At 45.0% G+C, this 19,658-nt stretch overlaps 1 protein-coding gene across 4 annotated transcripts in view; it reads left to right on the top strand.

Annotated features, from left to right (window-relative positions):
• Positions 1–19,658, top strand: part of NCKAP1L (NCK associated protein 1 like) — a 43,189-nt gene that overhangs the window by 21,876 nt on the left and 1,655 nt on the right. For 3 of the 4 annotated variants that reach the window (XM_012450374.3, XM_012450375.3, XM_012450376.3), the window contains 12 exons: positions 74–219; positions 510–641; positions 3,789–4,007; positions 5,799–5,929; positions 8,801–8,898; positions 9,032–9,125; positions 9,282–9,364; positions 9,669–9,749; positions 12,536–12,629; positions 13,539–13,655; positions 14,360–14,469; positions 16,298–16,387. In XM_012450374.3, the coding sequence (XP_012305797.1) occupies positions 74–219; positions 510–641; positions 3,789–4,007; positions 5,799–5,929; positions 8,801–8,898; positions 9,032–9,125; positions 9,282–9,364; positions 9,669–9,749; positions 12,536–12,629; positions 13,539–13,655; positions 14,360–14,469; positions 16,298–16,387 (1,395 nt within the window). The remainder of the gene's footprint in view (positions 1–73; positions 220–509; positions 642–3,788; positions 4,008–5,798; positions 5,930–8,800; positions 8,899–9,031; positions 9,126–9,281; positions 9,365–9,668; positions 9,750–12,535; positions 12,630–13,538; positions 13,656–14,359; positions 14,470–16,297; positions 16,388–19,658) is intronic. The other variant, XM_012450377.3, reaches the window with a different exon arrangement.

The raw sequence follows: 19,658 nt of genomic DNA on the forward strand, positions 1-19,658 counted from the left end.
CCTTTTTTTGACTGTCAGATGCAGTTTTAGCCACAAATCTCATTTGTCCATTTACTTGTGTTTGTTTCTGAAGCTTCTCCCTAAGCACTGTGCCACTACAATTAGCAAGGCCAAGAACAAGAAAACCATGAAGCAGAGGCAGACTCCCAGAAAAGGAGAGCCTGAGAGGGACAAGCCAGGAGCTGAGAGTCACCGGAAGAACCGCAGCATTGTCACCAAGTGAGGATCTATCTGGGCCCTCGATGGCCAACTGGGTACTGCATCAAAGAAGGCAGAAAAGGAAAGAGGGAGGGTGACACAGAAAAAACAAGTGCACAAGTCGTGGTGGGGAATGAGGGGGATGGAAAAGCACTTACATGTGAATTTTCTACTTTGCCTTTGAAGTCTGCATCAGCGTATACTCTTCTAGGCTGAGTATACCTAGAAGACGGGTCATGGGCCCAAAACATCCTTCCTAGACATTAGCAGACACTGCCAGACCTGTAATCCAGGCTCATTTTACTTTCTAGCATGGACAAGCTACACCTAAACTTGACAGAATTGGCACTGACGATGAATCACGTGTTCAGTTTCTCTGTGTTTGGACATACTGTCTTCCCTGCTGAGTACCTCAGCAGCCACCTGGAGGCCAGGCTCAACAGGTATCACTCTTGCCTTGTCCTGTTTGGATGGTAGTCCTCATACCGTAGCATATACCTCTGTGTATAGTATGGTAGCCCTCAAAGTTGGGTCCAGTTACATTCGTCCTGGTGGTCATGCCACAGTGGAGATTCCGATGCAGTCAGTCTGGCATAGGTCCCAAGCATCTCTGTTAAAGGCAAACAGAAGGAATCCCAAACCTCTGTAAGTGGTTTTGATGAACACCTAAAATTGAAACCACTGGTTTAGTAGAATGAGCAGGGCCTTTGCAGTGAGCAGACCTGTGTTGACAACCTGGTCCTTAGCTAAGACATTGGAGCAGATCATTCAACTTATTTGAGCCAGTTTCCTTCCTTGTAAAGTAAGAATAATGGCATTTACCTTACTTATGGATAATTGAGAATTGCTCATAATTGAGAATTGGTAGAGAATTAGTACTGAGTGCAAAGCTCCTGACATATATCAGACTTTAATAAAATACATCCCTTTCCTCCACTTTGCCTCTCACTCCATTGCCCTGTAAAGTAGGAGGCACACCCCTTACATTGGAATTGGACATTACAGTCAGCAAGTAGGCGAATGGGAGGAAGAATTTTTATGAATAATCCTCAACTCCTCTGTGTTTTGTCTTGGAGTATGTAGCTTATTCATTCGTTCAACAAATATTTATTGAACACCTGCTGTGTGTCAGGAGTATTCTAAAAACTATTTATACAGCAATATATGAAACAAATAAAAACCTCTGCCTTCATGCTTACTTCTAGTGGGGAAGATAGATAAACAAAATAAGAAAGTAGAATACGTAGTAGATTCGATGGTGATAAGGGCTAAGCAGAAAAATAAAGCAGGAAAGGGAGACAGGAAGTTTGTGTGGTGGTAGTCGGGGGGCGGTGGCGGAAGTGGGTGTTGCAGTTTTAGATATCGTGGCCAAGAAAGGCCTCCTTGACAAAGTAACATTTGAGTAAACCCGTGAGGAAACTGAGAAAGCCAGGCATGTGACTGTTGGGAAAGAGCATTCTAGGCAGAGGAAATAGCAAGTGCAAAGGCTCTGAGGCTCGAACGTGCCTTCTAGGTTCACGGGACACAGAGGAAGACAGTGTGGCTGCAGCCCTGTGAGCCTGGAAGAGACTGGGAGGATGTGAGGTTAGGGAGGTCAGAAAAGTGGCAGATTGTGTATGTGCTTATATGTCATTGTAAAGACTTTGGCTTTTATTTTGAGTGAGATGGGAGATGGGGAACCTTGGTAGGTTTTGTGCAAAGGTGTAACAATTAGACTTGACTCAATATTGCACTCTGGCTACTTTAGCGGGGACAAGGACAGAAGTCGGGAAACCAGTTATGATTATAGGAGAGGCAAATTTATTTTTCAACTAGGTTTTTGCTTGGGTGAAATTAGTCTGTTTTCATTACATATACATGAACTATATGGAAGAAAGTGTCTCAGTTGCATACATGATGTCAGAAAGAATGACAGTGTGATAATGGCCCATGTGCAAGCCTTCAGACGCTGCTGGTGGGTTCCAGGTCCTGAAGCAGCATGAGTGTGATGTTCAAGTTTTACCCAAATCATCTCTGATACTTGTTTCACTACATCATTGCTCCCAAAGACCTAAAGTTGGCCTAGAGATTTGGCCACTGTGTTAACTCTAAATTAGATTAGTCTTGCCCTTAGTCTGTCCCTTCTGTATTATTTTCCCTCAAGTGGTACTTGAGAGTCCTTTTTCCTTTCATCTGTGAAGGAGACCAGCTTCCTCTTTCCCATCCTCTCCCCTGCCATAAGCATTTTGCCAAAAACACAAAACAAACAAAAAACTCAAACATCTGTGGCTTTAGGAAGACTGGGATCAACTCATTCATATTGAGGTGCAAATAACTAACAAAGTCTATCTCTTTCCTCTGTGGTTTACATTTTAACAAGGAAAAAAGTCCTTAGTCAGAAGACTAACTCTAATTGTGAAATCTCAGATATCTGGGGAAGGTATTTTGAAAGGGGTTGGGGGTCCAGTGGTGAGGGATCTTACTGGTATGCCCCTACAATAATATAGTGTGGATAGTTATTCTACCCTTTCTTTTTTTAAATTAAATTTAATTTTTTTTATTTTAAAAAAACTTTTTTTTTTTTTTTTTAAAGACAGGGTTTCACTATGTTGGCCAGGGTGGTCTTGATCTCTTGACCTCGTGATCCGCCCGCCTCGGCCTCCCAAAGTGCTGGGATTACAGGCATGAGCCACCATGCCCGGCCTATTCTACCCTTTCTAAAGTTGGCTATAGCTGCATGCTAGCCACGCACAATCTCCATTCAGCCCTGGCATGCTGTGGTTACTCGGGATTATAATATACTTCCAAGGATTCCTTCCTTCCTTCCTTCTCTTTCTCTCTTTCTCTTTCCTTCTTTCTTTCCAAAGTCTCACTCTGTCACCCAGGCTGGAGTGCGGTAGCATGCTCTCAGATCACTGCGAGCTCCACCTCCAGGTTCAAGCGATTCTCCTGCCTCAGCCTCCTGAGTAACTGGGACTACAGGTGCCCGCCACCATGCCCAGCTAATTTTTGTATTTTTAGTAGAGACGGGGTTTCACCATATTGGCCAGGCTGGTCTCGAACTCCTAATCTTGTGATACGCCCACCTTGGCCTCTCAAAGTCCTGGAATCACAAGCATAAGCCACTGAGCCCGGCCATGTGCAAGGATTTCTAACCATGGTTTTCAATTTCTGACAGTGATTGGAACTAATTTTTTTCAAGGAGAAAAGATAAATACTGGCACTGAGAATGCAGAGGGTGTTAACTCTCAGGTAGAGTTAGATGGAATTAGAGAGCCCAGGTCTTCTACTACCTGACCTAATTTCTCCAGAGGAGGAAGAAAAGTTTAGTAATTAGGGATCAAATGCTATTGGTATCAAGTCCCAGCACTGTCACTTCCAGCTGTGTCTTCATTGTGGTTTTCTAATGATTTATTATTTCTGTGTCTCAGTTGCCTCATCCATAAAAATGAGGATAATAACTGTCCCTAGCTTATAAGGTTGCTATGAGGTTTAAATGAGATTATATGTGTAGTAAAATCCTAGCACAGCACCTGGAACACAATATACACTCAACAGTAGTTACCGTATTTATCATTATGATTGTAATTCTAATTTTTTTAATCACCTAGAGCCATTGTGTGGCTGGCTGGCTACAATGCCACGACCCAGGAGATTGTACGCCCTTCTGAGCTGTTGGCAGGAGTGAAAGCATACATTGGTTTCATACAGTCACTGGCCCAGTTTTTGGGTGCAGATGCTTCCAGAGTCATCCGCAATGCCCTCCTGCAGCAGACACAACCACTGGATTCCTGTGGGGAACAGACGATCACCACTCTCTACACAAACTGGTCAGTGTTGCTTATGCTTTCCCACTGCCTGACTTTGTGTTGGCACTTTTCCCTTTACACAGTAGGACCTCAGGGCCCAAGCATTTTCGCTCCCAGGGTCACAGACCCCCAAATGGAGGGTTACTGCTTCTTGAGGAATGGAGCAATAACCTGGGACAAACACAGATCCCCTGCTGTCCACCACGAAGTTTCCTTCTCACCTTCACTGGAGCATCTTTTGGCCTGCCCTGCAGTTATTTCACCTTTTTCCTCCAATATCCAGTTCTTAACCTTTCTTTTTTGGATTCTTACTGTTTCAATTTCAAAAGATCTCTCTTCCTCGTTCCAAAGTTCTCTTATTTATCTTTTTGCCCTCACTTCTCCTTTTGAAAACCATTCTGCCTACTACCATCTCTCTGGAACGTCTCTTCATCCCCAGACGTGACTATTGTTCTTAATAGAGAAGGGGGCCTTCTTCCCCAAACTAAGAAGATGGGAATCAGCACTGTTTCCTTTGAGACGTTAAGGAATGGAAAGGATATGGAGTCCTACCTCCCCAAGCCACTGGGTGGCGCTCTTAATCCAAAATCAGCTCAGTGGGAGCCGGGCTGCAAAGAAGAACCCCTCAGAGCAGGGGAGACAAAGTTTGCAAACACAAATGCCAACTGGGGCTGGGCGGGGAAGGTAAATGGATGCGCCACGTGGGGCAGACAGAGACTTTGAGGAGTTGGAGAGGGAATACCCCTCTAAAGGGAACAGTCACCACTTAGCTCCACCTGATTGCGGCCCTACTAAATTCTTATTTTTTTTATTTAAAAATCTGTTTCAAAATTTTAACTAAGAATTTTCCGTAGGTTCCAGAGAAGGCAATTCAGCCCTTTTTCCCCTGTAAGTCATTTCAGCATAAATTCAAAGGAAAAGAAAAGGCCAGGAGCAGTGGCTCACACCTATAATCCCAGCACTTTGGGAGGCTGAGGTGGGCAGATCACGAGGTCAGGAGTTCAAGACCAGCCTGACCAATATGGTGAAACCCTGACTCTACTAAAAATACAAAAATTAGCCGGGTGTCGTGGCACATGCCTGTAATCCCAGCTACTTGGGAGGCTGAGGCAGGAGACTCGCTTGAACCTGGGAGGCAGAGGTTGTAGTGAGCTGAGATCACACCACTGCAATCCAGCCTGGGTGACAGAGTGAGACGCCATCTCAAAAAAAAAAAAAAGTTTGACTGGGTTTGACTTATAGTTGGTTTGTAATGTCTATTAGATACAGACCTGGAGCAAGTGCCTGGGAGAGGTGGGTTGGTCAAGCTCTCCTCTACCCACATTGGCTAGAGCCCAGCTCCTTTAAGTTTGCCCAGAGGTCAGGAGGAAATATTTGGAGACTGATGACCTGTGTTCACAGGGTATCTCTTTGCCCAGGAGGTTTGAGAGTATATTTCAAAGGAGCCTGGTTAGGTAGTGACTTTTTTCTTGCCAGGTTGAGCCTGTCTTACCTGCTGGAGGGTAAGGTTGAGGGAATACAACTGTTGGAAAAAAGCAGTGGCTGAGGGCGGGGAGTGCGTGCTATTGCATTTGACAGTGTAGCAAAATACCCTGCAGGTTAGAGACAACGTGTAATTACAGTCCTGCCAGTTGTTTTTGATCCAACAGCTTGGGGTGTTAATTAGAAGATGGTACTATCTTCTTTGAGCTTCTTCTCCCTACCCCAGTCTTTCGCAGAGTTTTTCTTTCTGAGCTCAGTGGTAGTAGTAGGGAGTGGTGGGAGGGAGAAGGAATTGGACCCTAATCTGTGCTTTCTTTACCAACCCTGTAGGTACCTGGAAAGTCTGCTTAGACAGGCAAGCAGTGGGACCATCATCCTCTCCCCAGCCATGCAGGCCTTTGTTAGCCTGCCCAGAGAAGGGGAGCAGAACTTCAGTGCAGAGGAGTTCTCTGACATCTCTGGTGAGCTCAGGGCCTGGTCTTCTTGTCAAGGAGCTGAGCCCTTCCTTCAATGCACAGAGAATAAAAAACTAGGACATATATTTAGGTTGGTGCAAAAGTAACTGCAGGTTTTGCAATGAAAAGTAATTGCAAAAACTGGAATTACTTTTGCAACAACCTAATAGTAAAGGGTAAGGGATAAAGTGTAAGGAGGACATTCTCCTGTTTGGAATTATTAAACAGTGGTCTACTGTCATGGCATCTTCTTCTTTAGGGATACATTTTAGAGTCTTAGCCAGTGTTTGGATTGCTGATGTTTAATAATAATTATGATGAGATGATACATGCCATTTATTGTGGGCTAAGTTCTAAGTGTTTATACATATTAACTCACTTAATCCTCACAACAGCCTTGAGGTATGATAGATACACTCGTTCCCATTTTTCAGATGAGGACACTGGGACACAGAGAGTTTAAGGAACTTACCTAAGGTCACACATTCATAAATGGTAGGACTGGGAGTTCAACTCCAGGCAGTCAAACTCCAGGACCTGGGGGCTCAAGCACTATTCAGTGCTGCCTTCCAGTGTCTAGAAGGGGGAGGCAGGTAAGGAATGTATAGTGAATGAGTTGGGAAACCGTTCCCTTTCAAAAGAGGGTTTGAAACCATACAGATCCTTTTTAATAGATTTGTTTTTACCAACTAATTCATGAACGATCCTACTTCTTTCTCCTTCCTCTCACCTCCATATAAAGCAGGGATGCTGCATAGTATTTGGGACAGGTAGAAGATGTTCCAGTGACCCTGTCCTCTCCAGTCCTCTTCTTTGGGGGTGCTAAGAAAGCCAGAGTACACAGTTCTGTTTTCCAGTTCTGCCTCCTTAGCATCATCCTGCCTCCATCAGCAGGCTGACCCTATGCTTTACCTGCTGCAGGTTTCAGATGTCCCCTTCTCATCAACTCTACCCACAAACTGTAGGCAGCCTCTAAAATCAGCTTTAGGTCTTGCTGACAAATGACAAGCAGCAGGAGGTGATGCTGATTCCCCTTCTACCACCCCCACCCCAATTTCCCTGGGTTGCCATAGTGATGGGGCAATGCTACTACAAAAATAGATAGATGGAAAGAGAAGGATGCCCTAGGGTTGCTAGCTGGGGGTAGAGAAGACTAGAGTAAGGAGCTTTGGCAGATCCAAACTGGTAGATCAGTGTTTCTCCTGTCTGTCAGCTCCAGAGAGGGCGATTCGGCTCCTCTTCCTCTCTGTCAGCCATTGTGGCATTATTCAAGTTGATAGGTCAGGAAATACTTTCATAGCTTTCAGCTCCATTCTTTCTATTAAAACAGGTTGACTCAGGCCGGGCGCGGTGGCTCACGCATGTAATCTCAGCACTTTGGGAGGCCAAAGCGGGTGGATCACAGGGTCAAAGGATCAAGACCATCCTGGCCAATATGGTGAAACCCCATCTCTACTAAAAATACAAAAAATTAGCTGGGCGTGGTGGCGCGCACCTGTAGTCCCAGCTACTTGGGAGTCTGAGGCAGGAAAATTGCTTGAACCCAGGAGGCGGAGGTTGCAGTGAGCCAAGATCGTGCCATTGCACTCCAGAGTGAGACTCTGTCTCAGAAAAACAAAAAACAAAAAAACCAAAACGAAACAAAAAACAGGTTGACTCTAAAAATGTTTAATATCTACTGTGGACAAGGCTGTGTGTCAGTGGCTGTGACCAGTTCCACTTCCGCTGTCATTGATGGAGGTGGAGATCACTGGTCCTGCCTTCAAAGACTTGAGTGTGGAGCCTTGACTTCCGTTTCTCTCTGAACTCTTATTAGCAGTATTAAACTTGCCTTTCTTTACTGGTCTCTTGTTGTTGTTACTTCTGGTCTTTCACGGTTTTCCCTGCTGGGATGGCCCATAGCCAGAGATCACAGCTAGAGCTTCTTCCTGTCTAGATTAGTCACTAGTGTTTACAACATGGGATTTCCCCAGGCAGGTTTTATTTAATTCACAAAGGGCTAGAGCAGGCTAGGTGGCAAGGGATAAAGCACTGGGACTGACTAGCAAAAAGAAGGATTTAGAGGAATAAAGAACTGAAACTCTGGGGATGTGTGTTGATTATGAAAAAAGAAAAGGTAGCTCAAGGGGAGGAAAATGTGGACAGTGAGACACTTAGTAAGGGAAGTAAAGGGGAAACACACAAAAAGTCAGACCTTAGATGAGGAATTAGTTGTATCTGCTGAGATGCAGTAAGGAGCAGTTAGATATTGCACTAGGCTTCCAGTACCAGCCCCTGATGTGATTAAGTGGCTTAGACAAGCACTTAACCCCCTCGTCTGTAAAACCATGATGACTGTTCCTATGACACATACTTCAGAGGGCTCATAACATCATCATAATAATCCCTTATCCGTATATATCTTTATAATTTTCCAAAGTTTTTAAAATGTATCTTATGTGCTCTCACATCAATTCTGTGAGTGTTCATGGCAGATATTCATGTCTTCATTTTACAGAGAAGTAAACTCAGGCTCAGAGAGGTTCGGTGACTTAAGGTCTTACATCTGATAAAATTAGTGTAGCTAGTACAGTAAGAATAAAACCCAAGTATCATGTAAAGGAACATGGGAACTGTAGATCTTATAGGAAAGTAAGGTAATTAGTTATCATTTGTGGTAAGTCTTGGTATGAGTACCAGTAGAGAGAGGGCAAATGTCCCATGGGCTGGCCAGACTTGTCACTTGAATGTAGGATTTTAGGCCACTTTTGCTCCTTGACTTCTCATTTTTTTTCCTTGCTGGAAAACATTTTAAATGTTCAAATTACCCTATAGCTGTTGTGCGAATACTCTAGTGCCTTCTGAGTCCCATGTGGGGCTTCTGTAACTCTGTTCCAGAGATGCGGGCCTTGGCTGAACTCCTGGGCCCCTATGGCATGAAGTTCCTGAGTGAAAACCTGATGTGGCATGTGACCTCTCAGATTGTGGAGCTGAAGGTACTGTGGCAACAAGCCCCTGGGAAAAAGGTCCTGCCTTAGGGGAAGAGGGTGGGTATGGAAGACTTGGGGGGAAGATGTAACATTGGTCTCTTCTTTTCCTGCTTAATGTCTCTGTGTTCCTGGGCTGCAGAAACTGGTGGTGGAAAACATGGACATACTTGTTCAGATCAGATCCAACTTTAGCAAGCCAGAGTTGATGGCTTCTCTGCTACCCCAGCTGACAGGTAAACATCCTCTTCCCCTACAGTGAAAAGGAACTGTGGAATCACATTGCAGATGATGGGGATTTTCAGGAATCTGGAGGCTAGGCTGGGTCTTTAGAATCAAAACCATCACTCATTTCCTAAATTCTCTTTTCTAACACCCTTCTTTCTCCTCAGGGGCTGAAAATGTGCTAAAGCGTATGACCATCATTGGGGTTATCCTCAGTTTTAGGGCCATGGCCCAAGAGGGACTTCGGGAGGTAAGTTGGTGGGGAGGGGCCTGTCACAGAGTCACAGATACCTGTGACTCTGGGTTTGTATGAGAAGTTGTGGAAGGGGTTGGTGGGCATTGAGAAGAGGGAGCGTAATTTGGCAGAGATCCTAGAAGGACCCTAGGAATAAATGGGCTTAGGAAACCTAGAGGTATAAGGAGAGGGGTAGCTTGGAAAACTGGCTAGGTTCATCAGATCTATCTACGTACAGTGATCCCCCCTTTTATTTCCACCTATTTTTGAAGGCACTGGTCATAGTCTTGTGGACTCATTTATCTTCTCTTTCCTCCAGGTTTTCTCCTCCCACTGCCCATTTCTTATGGGTCCCATTGAGTGCTTGAAGGAGTTTGTCACTCCAGACACAGACATCAAGGTATGGGGGGAGTGCAAAGTAGAATCTAATTAGGAGACTTTTGTTGTTGAAAAGGAGGTAGCTAGGATCTTGTAAGAGAGAGCAGGTTCTGAATAATACCATAGGGATAAGGGCGAGGGTTTGAACAGGAAAACTGGTCAGATGAATATTCTGGGAGAGAAAGAGCAGAGCTGGTGAGATGTGGGGGGATGGAGAGGAGCGGGAGGCTGGGAGACACTGTGTGGTTGAGGAGACATTACTGGAGGAGGAGGGGTAAGACCTAGGATAATATCTGCGGGTTTTCACCTGACGTGAGCACTGTGCATATTAGATAAACTATGTGCAAACAAGTCCACTCTTTAGTCTTGAGGTTAGGTACAGTAGGAAGATTTGTTCCTTTCATTCCCACCCACCTGCCTACCCTCAGTCTTTTCTTTTCTTAGCCTTTTCTTCCTTCCTTCCTTAAGCTTTCTGGTTCCTCTATGTCTCAGACCCCCATTTACTACAGGAGATGGAGAGAGGAAGAAGGGCTTCTGCAGACAATATAAGTTAAACCATTTTCCACCCATCTCCCACCTTTGAGTCATCTTGTCTATTGCATCATTTGGAACTAAGAAGTATGCTATGCAGGAAATACAGCTAAAGACTGGGAATAGATCCTTCAAATGCATAGGGCAGGCACCTTCTCTTATAATTGATTCTTTTAATGAAGAGTGGTCTGTGATAAGAGGAAACTGGTTAGCAGGAAGAATTAAAGTTGTATGTTAAGAAAAACTTCCTTACTTTGAGATCAAAAGAGTTGTGAAACTTCCCCCTCTATCTGCCTAAAATCATGAGGGTCAAGTGACTGTGGGGGCAATGAGGGGGCAGTGTTTCACTGGGATAGCTGCCTGTCTTGAAAAATCTTTGATTTCAAGCTGAGCCTGGGGTTCTAGCAGCTGCTGATGTTGGTCCAAATTCTCTAGGCTGTCAGGAGCTTGTCTAGCTGATATTTCCTGGGTAGCTCCAATCTTTAGGCTCCGCCTGTCTGTGCAAATAAGCAGGTAGGGACAGAAAGGGAGGATGGCCTGTCCATCAGAGATGCTGTTACTGCCTCAGAGGAGCTAGAATATTAGAAGAAGAAAAAATAAAATCCCTTCAGCCCTCCCTTTCTTCCTCCAGAAAACCTCATGAACCAGGTTCCTATCTCCTAGGTGATGGTTCCACAAACAGGGTCATTTAGGTAGTAGGGGACTTAAATAAGGGCAGAGCAGAAGGTGGCAAAGATTTGGCTTCTGTGTCAGTACCATAGGCAAAGTGTGTGTATGTTGTTATGTCTGTGGGATTCTTTTGTTTTTTTTTTCTTGAGGCAGAGTCTCACTATGTCTCTCAGGCTGGAATGCAATGGTGCGATCTCAGCTCACTGCAACCTCTGTCTCCTGGGTTCAGGCAATTCTCATGCATCAGCCTCCAGAGTAGCTGGAACTATAGGTGCATGCCACCACACCTGGCTAATTTTTGTTAAGGCGGGGTTTCAACATGTTGGCCAGGCTTGTCTCCAACTCCTGGCCTCAAGTGATCCGCCCACCTTGGCCTCCATCCCAATCTGTGGGATTACTTGCATAAGATACTTAGTTGTCCAGTATTATAACAATTATCCTTGTTCTTTCAAAAAGCTTTCTTTTTTTTTTTTTGATCTAAAATGAGGTCTAGGTACTTAGTATGAGAGTGGGGGCTTAGGGCTATGTCCTGGGAACCTGATTGCAGGTACAAAAACAGATTCGAGTATCAATCAATCAATATTTATTGAATGCCTTCTATGTGCTCAGCATTATGTTGAACACTAGAGACGATGAAGAGAAATGCAAAACTCCTGGCTTTAAGATAAAGGGAGAGGATGGAAAGGCATCACATTTTCTCTATTAGTCACTAGGGTTGATCACATATGTGGTCTAATTTAATCTTCACAACATCTATATGAGGTAAATGCTATTATGCCAGCTTTATAGATGGGAAAATGAGGGATCAAAGACGTTAAGTAACTTTTAGCCAAGGTCACACACTTAAAAAGTGGTGTTGCTAGGACTTGAACCCAGATCTGTCTTACTTCAAAGCTTTTTTCTCCCTTCACTGTGCCATGAGGTTTTAAAAAGCTATCCATTTGGTGAGATGAGGAGATGAGTCTCGCATTCTGTCTAAAAAGATAACTAACACCAGATGCTGTGTGTGATCAATGCTGTCAGCAGTACCAACGTGAGGAGGGAAGGCTGGGTTTGGGCTGAAGTAATCAGGTAGGGCTTCACAGAGATGAGATCTAAGGGATGGGTGTGACATAGATATAAATAAAAAAGAGGGAAGGACCTGAACTAGAGTATGGGAGAGGAAGTTGTAGTACGGGGACAGTGAATACGTTATCCTGGCAGCACCGAAAGAAGGAAGTATTTAGGAAAACGAAGCTGAAAAAGTAAATTTATATGATGGAGTGTCCTAAAGGGTTTTTTTCCCTGTAGGATAGGGAGAGCTATGAAGGGAATATGTAGAAAAGATGATAATAAACCAGAAGTTTAAAATCTGTGATTAGCTGGGCACTGTGGCTCGTGCTTGTAATCCCAGCACTTTGGGAGGCTGAGGTAGGAGGATTTCTTGAGCTCGGGAGTTTGAGACCAGCCTGGACATAATAGTGAGACTCTCTCTCTCTTTCTCTCTCTCTCTATAAAAGTATCTTTAAAAAAAATCAAATCTGTGATCCAGGAGTCCTGGCTCCGCATTCCTTCTGTCAAGCCCTATACCTGTGAATCCTCCCTAGAATGTTGCTTTCTTCTCTCCAGGTGACCCTGAGTATCTTTGAGCTGGCATCTGCTGCAGGGGTGGGCTGTGACATTGACCCAGCCTTGGTGGCTGCCATTGCTAATCTGAAAGCTGGTAAGATTGGGGAAAGGGAGCAAGATTTCGGAAAGGAGGGCTTGGGCCTTATTTTGGGTGGAAGAATGTCAAAGTCAAAGAAGCCTTTATTTGAGATTATGGATTCAGAGGAGATAAGCTGGGAGCGAAGGAAGGACCCTAACCTCCAGATAATACTTACATAGGCAATGTAGATTTATCCTCAGGTTCCAACTAGTGGATCTGCCAATCAGCTAAAAAGCACTAAGTGAGAGTCTATTTGGTGCTCAGCAAGCATTTACAATCTGGTTGGGAAAATAAGATTAATGCAAATGAAACGGTGAAAGAACAATACAAAATAGTGAGTTGTGTGGTATAGCACCGAAGTTCCCTATAGTGGTTTTGTGCTTTCTCCCTCCACATAATCGCCTTGACACTGTTTATTTCTTCCCATCTCACATTTGACTCTTATATTTTCCATTACACATTTCCTCTGATTACATTCATACTTTTACACACTCAGAACAGAATGAACCAAGGGGCTAGGATTAAGTCCTTTCAGAATGGCCAGACTTACAGAATGACCAGACTTACCCCTCTTCTTCTGTCGTGGTGGGTGAGAATCTTTCCTCTTCATCCTGCCTCTCCACCCCATCAGGCAGCAGACAGGCATCCTAGGGTTGCACTGTGTGTCAGCAGAGTCCGTGGCTGAAAGTTCTGCCCTGTCACCAGGGAGGCCTCCAGGACTCAGGCCTCTCACTATAGGTGGATGCTAGTCCTGTTTCTTCAGGAAAATTAAGTAACAACTCGCCCATAGGGATTTGTAAAGTGTTTTCATAGATATTTTCTCATCTGATCCTCACAGTTCTGTGAAGTAGGACCCCTGTAACAGATAACTCCTGTTTGCTGACCTTATTCACTTTTCCTCTTTTCCTTTTTCCCTCTCACCAGATACTTCATCTCCTGAGGAGGAATATAAAGTGGCCTGCCTGCTCTTGATCTTTCTGGCGGTTTCCCTCCCACTTCTTGCCACTGATCCTTCTTCCTTTTATAGTATTGAGAAGGATGGTAAGTAAGGGGTAGGTTTGAGAGACCAGTGCTATTCAAGTTAGTGTCTTGGGGTAGAGACAGGAGACATTGGAATATATAGACAGAGACACTGGAATATATAGACTTCTGATTCAGGTATAAAGTTCTATTTCAAAAAGCACTTGAAGGCTGGGCATGGTGGCTCACGCCTGTAATCCTAGCACTTTGGGAGGCCAAGGTGAGGTGGGTAGATCACTTCCGTGAGTTCAAGACTAGCTTAGGCAATGTGGTGAAACCCTGTCTTTGCAAAAGATAAACTAGCCAGGCATGGTGGCCTGTATGTAGTCCCAGCTACTTGGGAGGCTGAGATGGGAGGATGGCTTGAGCCCAAGAGGTCAAGGCTGCTGTGAGCCATGATTGTGCCACTGCACTCCAGCATGGTGACAGAGCAAGAACTTGTCTAAAAAAAAAAAGAAGAAAACACCCCCTATCTGAACACACACACACACACACACACACACACACACACACACCCCTGAAAATGAACTATGCATAAAATTCGATTTCAGTAAGATTTCATAGGAATATCCTGCCTCTAATCCCAAAATGCCTTCTCATCCTTTTAGTGTCAAATACTGGTGGCTTAGCTTGAAAACGTGAAAATTTACCAGTTTGGGTCATCCTGGAGTGGCTTACTTTGTCATGTCCTTTGTTTCTCTCCACCTATATCAATAACAACCTAGGTTACAACAACAATATTCATTGCTTGACCAAAGCCATCATCCAGGTGTCTGCTGCCCTCTTCACGCTCTACAACAAGAACATTGAAACTCACCTCAAGGAATTTCTGGTGGTGAGTGGGTCTTGGTTATAAAAATTGGAAGATTGCAAAGGGCTGGAATTGGTTTGACTCAACTCTGTAGACAATTATTGTTGAACGGGCTTTTGAGTCTAACTTCTCACCTAATTCATTCAGTAAAGAGTGAGAAGCTACTATACGAAAGGCAAGAGTTTCTTCTAGATTTCCTAACAGCTGGTGTTTCAGCCTCTGCTTGAATATTTGGAAAGATCATTGGACAAAGAGTCAGAAAATCTGAGTTCTAGTTTTGGATCTGCCATTAGGTAGTTCTATGACCTCTGAAGTACCAAGCTTTTGGGGCCTTGGTTTTCTCATATATAAAACAAGGAGATTAAACTGAATCTATGAATTCAGATTAAACCGAATCCATGCACCTTGGTGTGCATCAGAATATCCTGGGGTGCTTGTTAAAATACCGACTCCTGATCTTTACATCAGACCTACTGGGTTAGAATATTGTAGGGTGAGTCTAGGCCTCTGTTTTAAGGCCTCTGGGAGATCAGATGCTCATTAAAGTTGTAGAGACACTGAGTTTTATCATCTCTAAGGCCCTTTCTAACTCTGTGTGGACAACTAGTCAATGACTACTTCTCAAACTTTAAAGTAAATCAGAATCACCTGGAGAATTTCTAACTTAATAGATTGAAGTGGGGCTGAATATGTGCATTTCTGTTTCCAGGTAATCTTGACGGTGCTTGTCTTGGGATCTCACTAGAACCAATAGTCTAGATTTCTAGGGACTGGAACTTAGAAGTAGGCAGCAGATTCCACTGTAGGTCATGTCCAATTTCTTTGAAAAATATTGCCAAAAATTTTAGCCAACATTTGACTCCCTATAACTTTCACCATGGATCTTAGTTTTGCCGCTGGGAAAACTCAGAAAAAATAGAACAGGCCCTAAAATGTTCCATTCTAAATCCTCCATGGTGGTGTTTTGTTCATATACTTCTGATACATGGTTCATTCCCCTCCGCCTGCTTGAGCCTTCTCAGTAACCGAGAGCTTATTTCTTTGCAAAGTATGGTCCTGATGTAAGAACCAGGGCCTCATCTGTCTCCTTCCAGGAGGAAACACAGTGGATCACATTGTTCTCTCAGAAATTATACCCTCGTCCTGAGAAGTACATGTCATGGATCATAAGCTTTGTTGGAGTTTCTCTGTTTAAGCTGAGGCACCCAACCAGATAGACCTGGCTCTGAGCATCTTAAATGCAAAGAGGATTCACACCAGATCTCTAAGAAGGGGTGAGAAGGGAATCTCCCCACCCTTGCTTTCCCGTTTATCCTCTTTGTTTGCTAAATGCAGGTCACCTGGGCCTGGAATACAATGAATCATATTTCTTCTTTTTTGATCTGTGGGGCATTGGGGGTGATGGAGTTGACAGCCATTTGGGAGTTGACTGGAAAATACCAAGAGCACTGTGTCTGAATCACAGGCCCAGCTCTGCCTCTAGTCAGATGGGGAGTCAGCTGTAAACAGCCTGATGACAGTGGTGTCTGGAGGCTGCCTAGGAAAAGAGAGGCTAATCTCCTGGCATACGTCACCTGCCTTTGCTCTAGGTTGTTTCCCTGCCCCTTGCAATCTCTCCCCTAGCACTCCCTGGCAACCTGTTGTCTGCACTGAGAGTTCAATGAGATCCAGGCTGGTTCACAGGCAACGTGTTTCTGACACGGAGGAGATTTGCTACTTTCCACCCTGAGTCTTCAGGAATGTTCTAGCACTTCTTAACTCTCCTCCTTGATCTTTTCTTAACTTCCTGCAGCCTGAGGCTGTCTTATTCTGACCTCTATAAAAATCTGCTTTACAAATTCTTCCCTTACAGGTGGCCTCTGTCAGCATCTTGCAGCTGGGCCAGGAGACTGACAAGCTTAAAACCAGAAATCGAGAATCCATTTCTCTGCTCATGCGCTTGGTATGTATCTTGTTTAAGTTGGTCTGAGAACAGGGAGCAGAAGGGCCAGAGGGAGACTCCTCTTAAGGGTCTTTGCATCCTTGTCATTGTCCTCACCCAAAAGCATCTGGTTAGCATTCTAAACTCGTCTATAATCCCAGAGTAGAGTCTTCAAGGACTTCTGCAAGGCAGGGCCTTCCTGGCCCCTAAGCTGGCTGGGCCCGTGTCCTGCAATGTTCCGAGGCTGACCTGGTAGGGCAGCTGTGCCCCTTATTGGTAATTACCTGTCCAGTACATGTTTGGTTTCACTTGACAATTTCCTACCACTGTATTTCTTGTCTTTAAGAGTCCTATAAAAAGAGTGCTGGATAACACAGAGCTGAACTTAGATGTTGAGGGGTGGGGGCTCAGAGGAAGGAAAGGATTTTAGCTAAAAAGCTGTAAGGCAGGGAGTCTGGTGGGCCATGAATCAGGCAGCTCCTGCTGTCTCTTCTCCTTGCTTCCCAAGCTGTGGGCTTCTCTCTACTCTAGCAGAAAGTTTTGGGAACTCTGACTCAGTTAACTTTAAAAGTTTTTTTCCTCATGACCCTGTTTCCCTCTTCAGCACTCTTACTCACTCTTTTGCTCTGATTCTCCAGGTTAGTAATGCACTTAGATATGGACAGGAACGGCTCCTGCCCTGGGTCCAGAGTTTAAAAGGACCTCCTTGGGCCCTCCTCTATTAGAGTGTTCTGGGGCCCTCCTCTGGACAATGGGAACGGGGAGAGCCCATGCCCTACCTTGAGGCCCACACCAGAGATATCTGGGGCCCCAGAATAATTTGCTAAGCAGCTTCAGCCCACTTGTAGGGCCTGTGTTAAACTTCTTCGTACTGAGGTGGACCGCGCTGCTGGTGGACATACTTCTAGTGCCCAAGGGACGTATGGCTGGAGTCTAGATATGCAGATACGGAAGTCTACGTGTGCACACAAAATCCCTCTAACTGAGGGTGGGAGGAGCAGGGGGGCTGGGCTGGAAGCTTGTTTCTTCCTTTACCTTGTTCTGGTGCAGAACTTGGAGGAGTCCAGAAATTTTTAATTCAAACCTGGGCTTCCAAAGCACTACAAAGTTACATTGTGAAGGTTGAAAGATAGAATATACTAGTTTGTTAGCTTGATTTCATTAGTCATATGGTATGTGGACCTCCATTTATATTCTTGTCCCAGACCCAGAAATGCTCGGGGCCAGGGATTCCTGGGACTCCCTCCAGGTCTCCTTCTTGAAATACACAGGCATTGAGTGGTAGTTATGCCTTAGTTTCTCCAGCTAGAAGAAGGCCTAGGCTGGGCTGGTTAAGGGTTATAATAGAGAGGAGAATGGACCTGGAGGTGGATGTATTTGTGTGGGATGTGTGTGGTGAGGCAAGAGGGCAGAGGATGTGGATGAGGGCAGAGGGAGGGCAGATGCCAGTGGTGGGCTATGTGGGGCACAGTACATAGGGCAGCAGCATGGCCTTGGCAAGGCAATGAACCCTTCTGAGACTTTGGCTCTCTATCCATAAAAGTGGGTAATAATCCTTAATGAGCTATTATATGTGAAAGTGACTAGCACATAGTAGATAGCCAGTGAATGTTAGTTCCTGCTCTCTGCTGTTCATTTTAGGTTCTGGATGATTTGGGCATGACTTCATTTCCTTAGGTAGTTTTCACCCATCAGGTTGGAGGCGATTCTGTATTACTCCCCCACCCCACCCAAGACTTTCCTCCTTCTGTTTAGACCCCTTCCAACACCCCAAAATGTGGAAAGTGTTTGCCCCTTGTGGCCTTCCAATGAGGCCAAGAGAGTGACAGGAACAGAGCTAGGATCAGGCACTTTTTGTTGGAGGGGAAACTGGAAGGATTCGCTGTTGCAAAGCAATTTAAATGCAAATGTTTCCACAGAGAAACTGGAAATGACTGAAGGCGGAGGAGCTGTATTCTGAGTTAACAGGCTACTCTTGTAGCCTCAAATTCTGGCCGGCACTTCGGTCCCTGGGGTCTTTCTGTTTTGGCTGTCAAGCCTGGGCCATGCCCACCCCTCAGTGTTGCCAGTCTGTTCCTGGCAGAGGTTTCCTGGGGAAAGACATGGCTCTTACAGAATCATGGAATCCTAGATGCCAGAAGCAGACCAGATCCTGGCAACTAGTCCAGTACTTACAAGTCATAGATGAGGAAACTGAGGAATAGGGAGGGAAATCAAGGTCTCCCATAAATATATGGAGATTTGGGATGAGAACCCAAGTTTCTTGGCCATCACTCTAGGGCTTTTTTTCACTCTTGTAAACTTCTGCCATTTGGGAGCCCTGTTATTTTCTTGTGCTTCATGGAGAAGAGAAAGTTCTCTTGAAGGCATTATTAATTTCCCTGTACCTGAAGGTAGCATCTTGGAGAAGACAGCTCATCTCCTTCCTGGCTTAGGGTTTGAAAGTCTTGCCTAGCAAGAATTTTTCTGTTATTTAGCCTGTGATCAGGGCTCCAGTTTGCCAGCAGATTTCCCTTCCTTCAGCCTGCACTTTCTGCTCTTTTGCAGCTGTTGCATGTGCATGTGTTTGAGGATGGGAAGATCTTACACATTTTAAAACTTTAAAGGACTTCAGAGAGAGGGAGAGAGACATGTTAGAGTAGATATGGTAGATTCTCTTTCCTTAGTGAATTTTCAGGACTTGGAGTACCAGATATATTGTGGAGAACCCATCTGTGTGAATTGCCAGAGGATATGGGACACCTCTCCGGAGTGTGTTTTTTAGCCTCATTACCTCCTGGATAAGGAAAGCACTGAAGGAAATGCACCCTGCTCCTTCCTCAGGGATGGGGACCCTCCAGTCCAGCACTAGGCTAATGCTGCTCTTCATGAACATGCCCTGTCCACCCCCTTCCCCCTCTTCACCCTCACCCCCACTCTCATTCTTATCCAGGCATCTCGATCTGTCTTCCTGCTTGGCTGTGGTGGCTGCTGGGATTACCACAGCACGCAGGCTTCTAATTAAACTAATTAATCATGCCTGCTCCTTTATGCAACATCCTTACTGTTCCCCAAGCACTGTACTGAGAGAGGGAGGAGACTGAGGCCCAACACAAGAGGACTCCTGCGAATTCCAGGCCCCTCTTCCTTGGCCTGTAGTGGTGTGTGTTTCTCTCGCTGCAAAGCACTGTAATTAGCACTTTTATACGTCTTTACCTGCATCTCTGTGCTGCCCACCCACATGTGATTTGGTATCCCGAATGGGAGAGAATGGGGTTTACTGCCACTAGGGAAGAGGTTCTCTCCTGCCTTC

Source organism: Aotus nancymaae, unplaced genomic scaffold (genome assembly GCF_030222135.1).
Source record: "Aotus nancymaae isolate 86718 unplaced genomic scaffold, 86718_ANA_hifiasm-v0.15.2.pri h1tg000016l, whole genome shotgun sequence".
NCBI lineage: Eukaryota > Metazoa > Chordata > Mammalia > Primates > Aotidae > Aotus > Aotus nancymaae.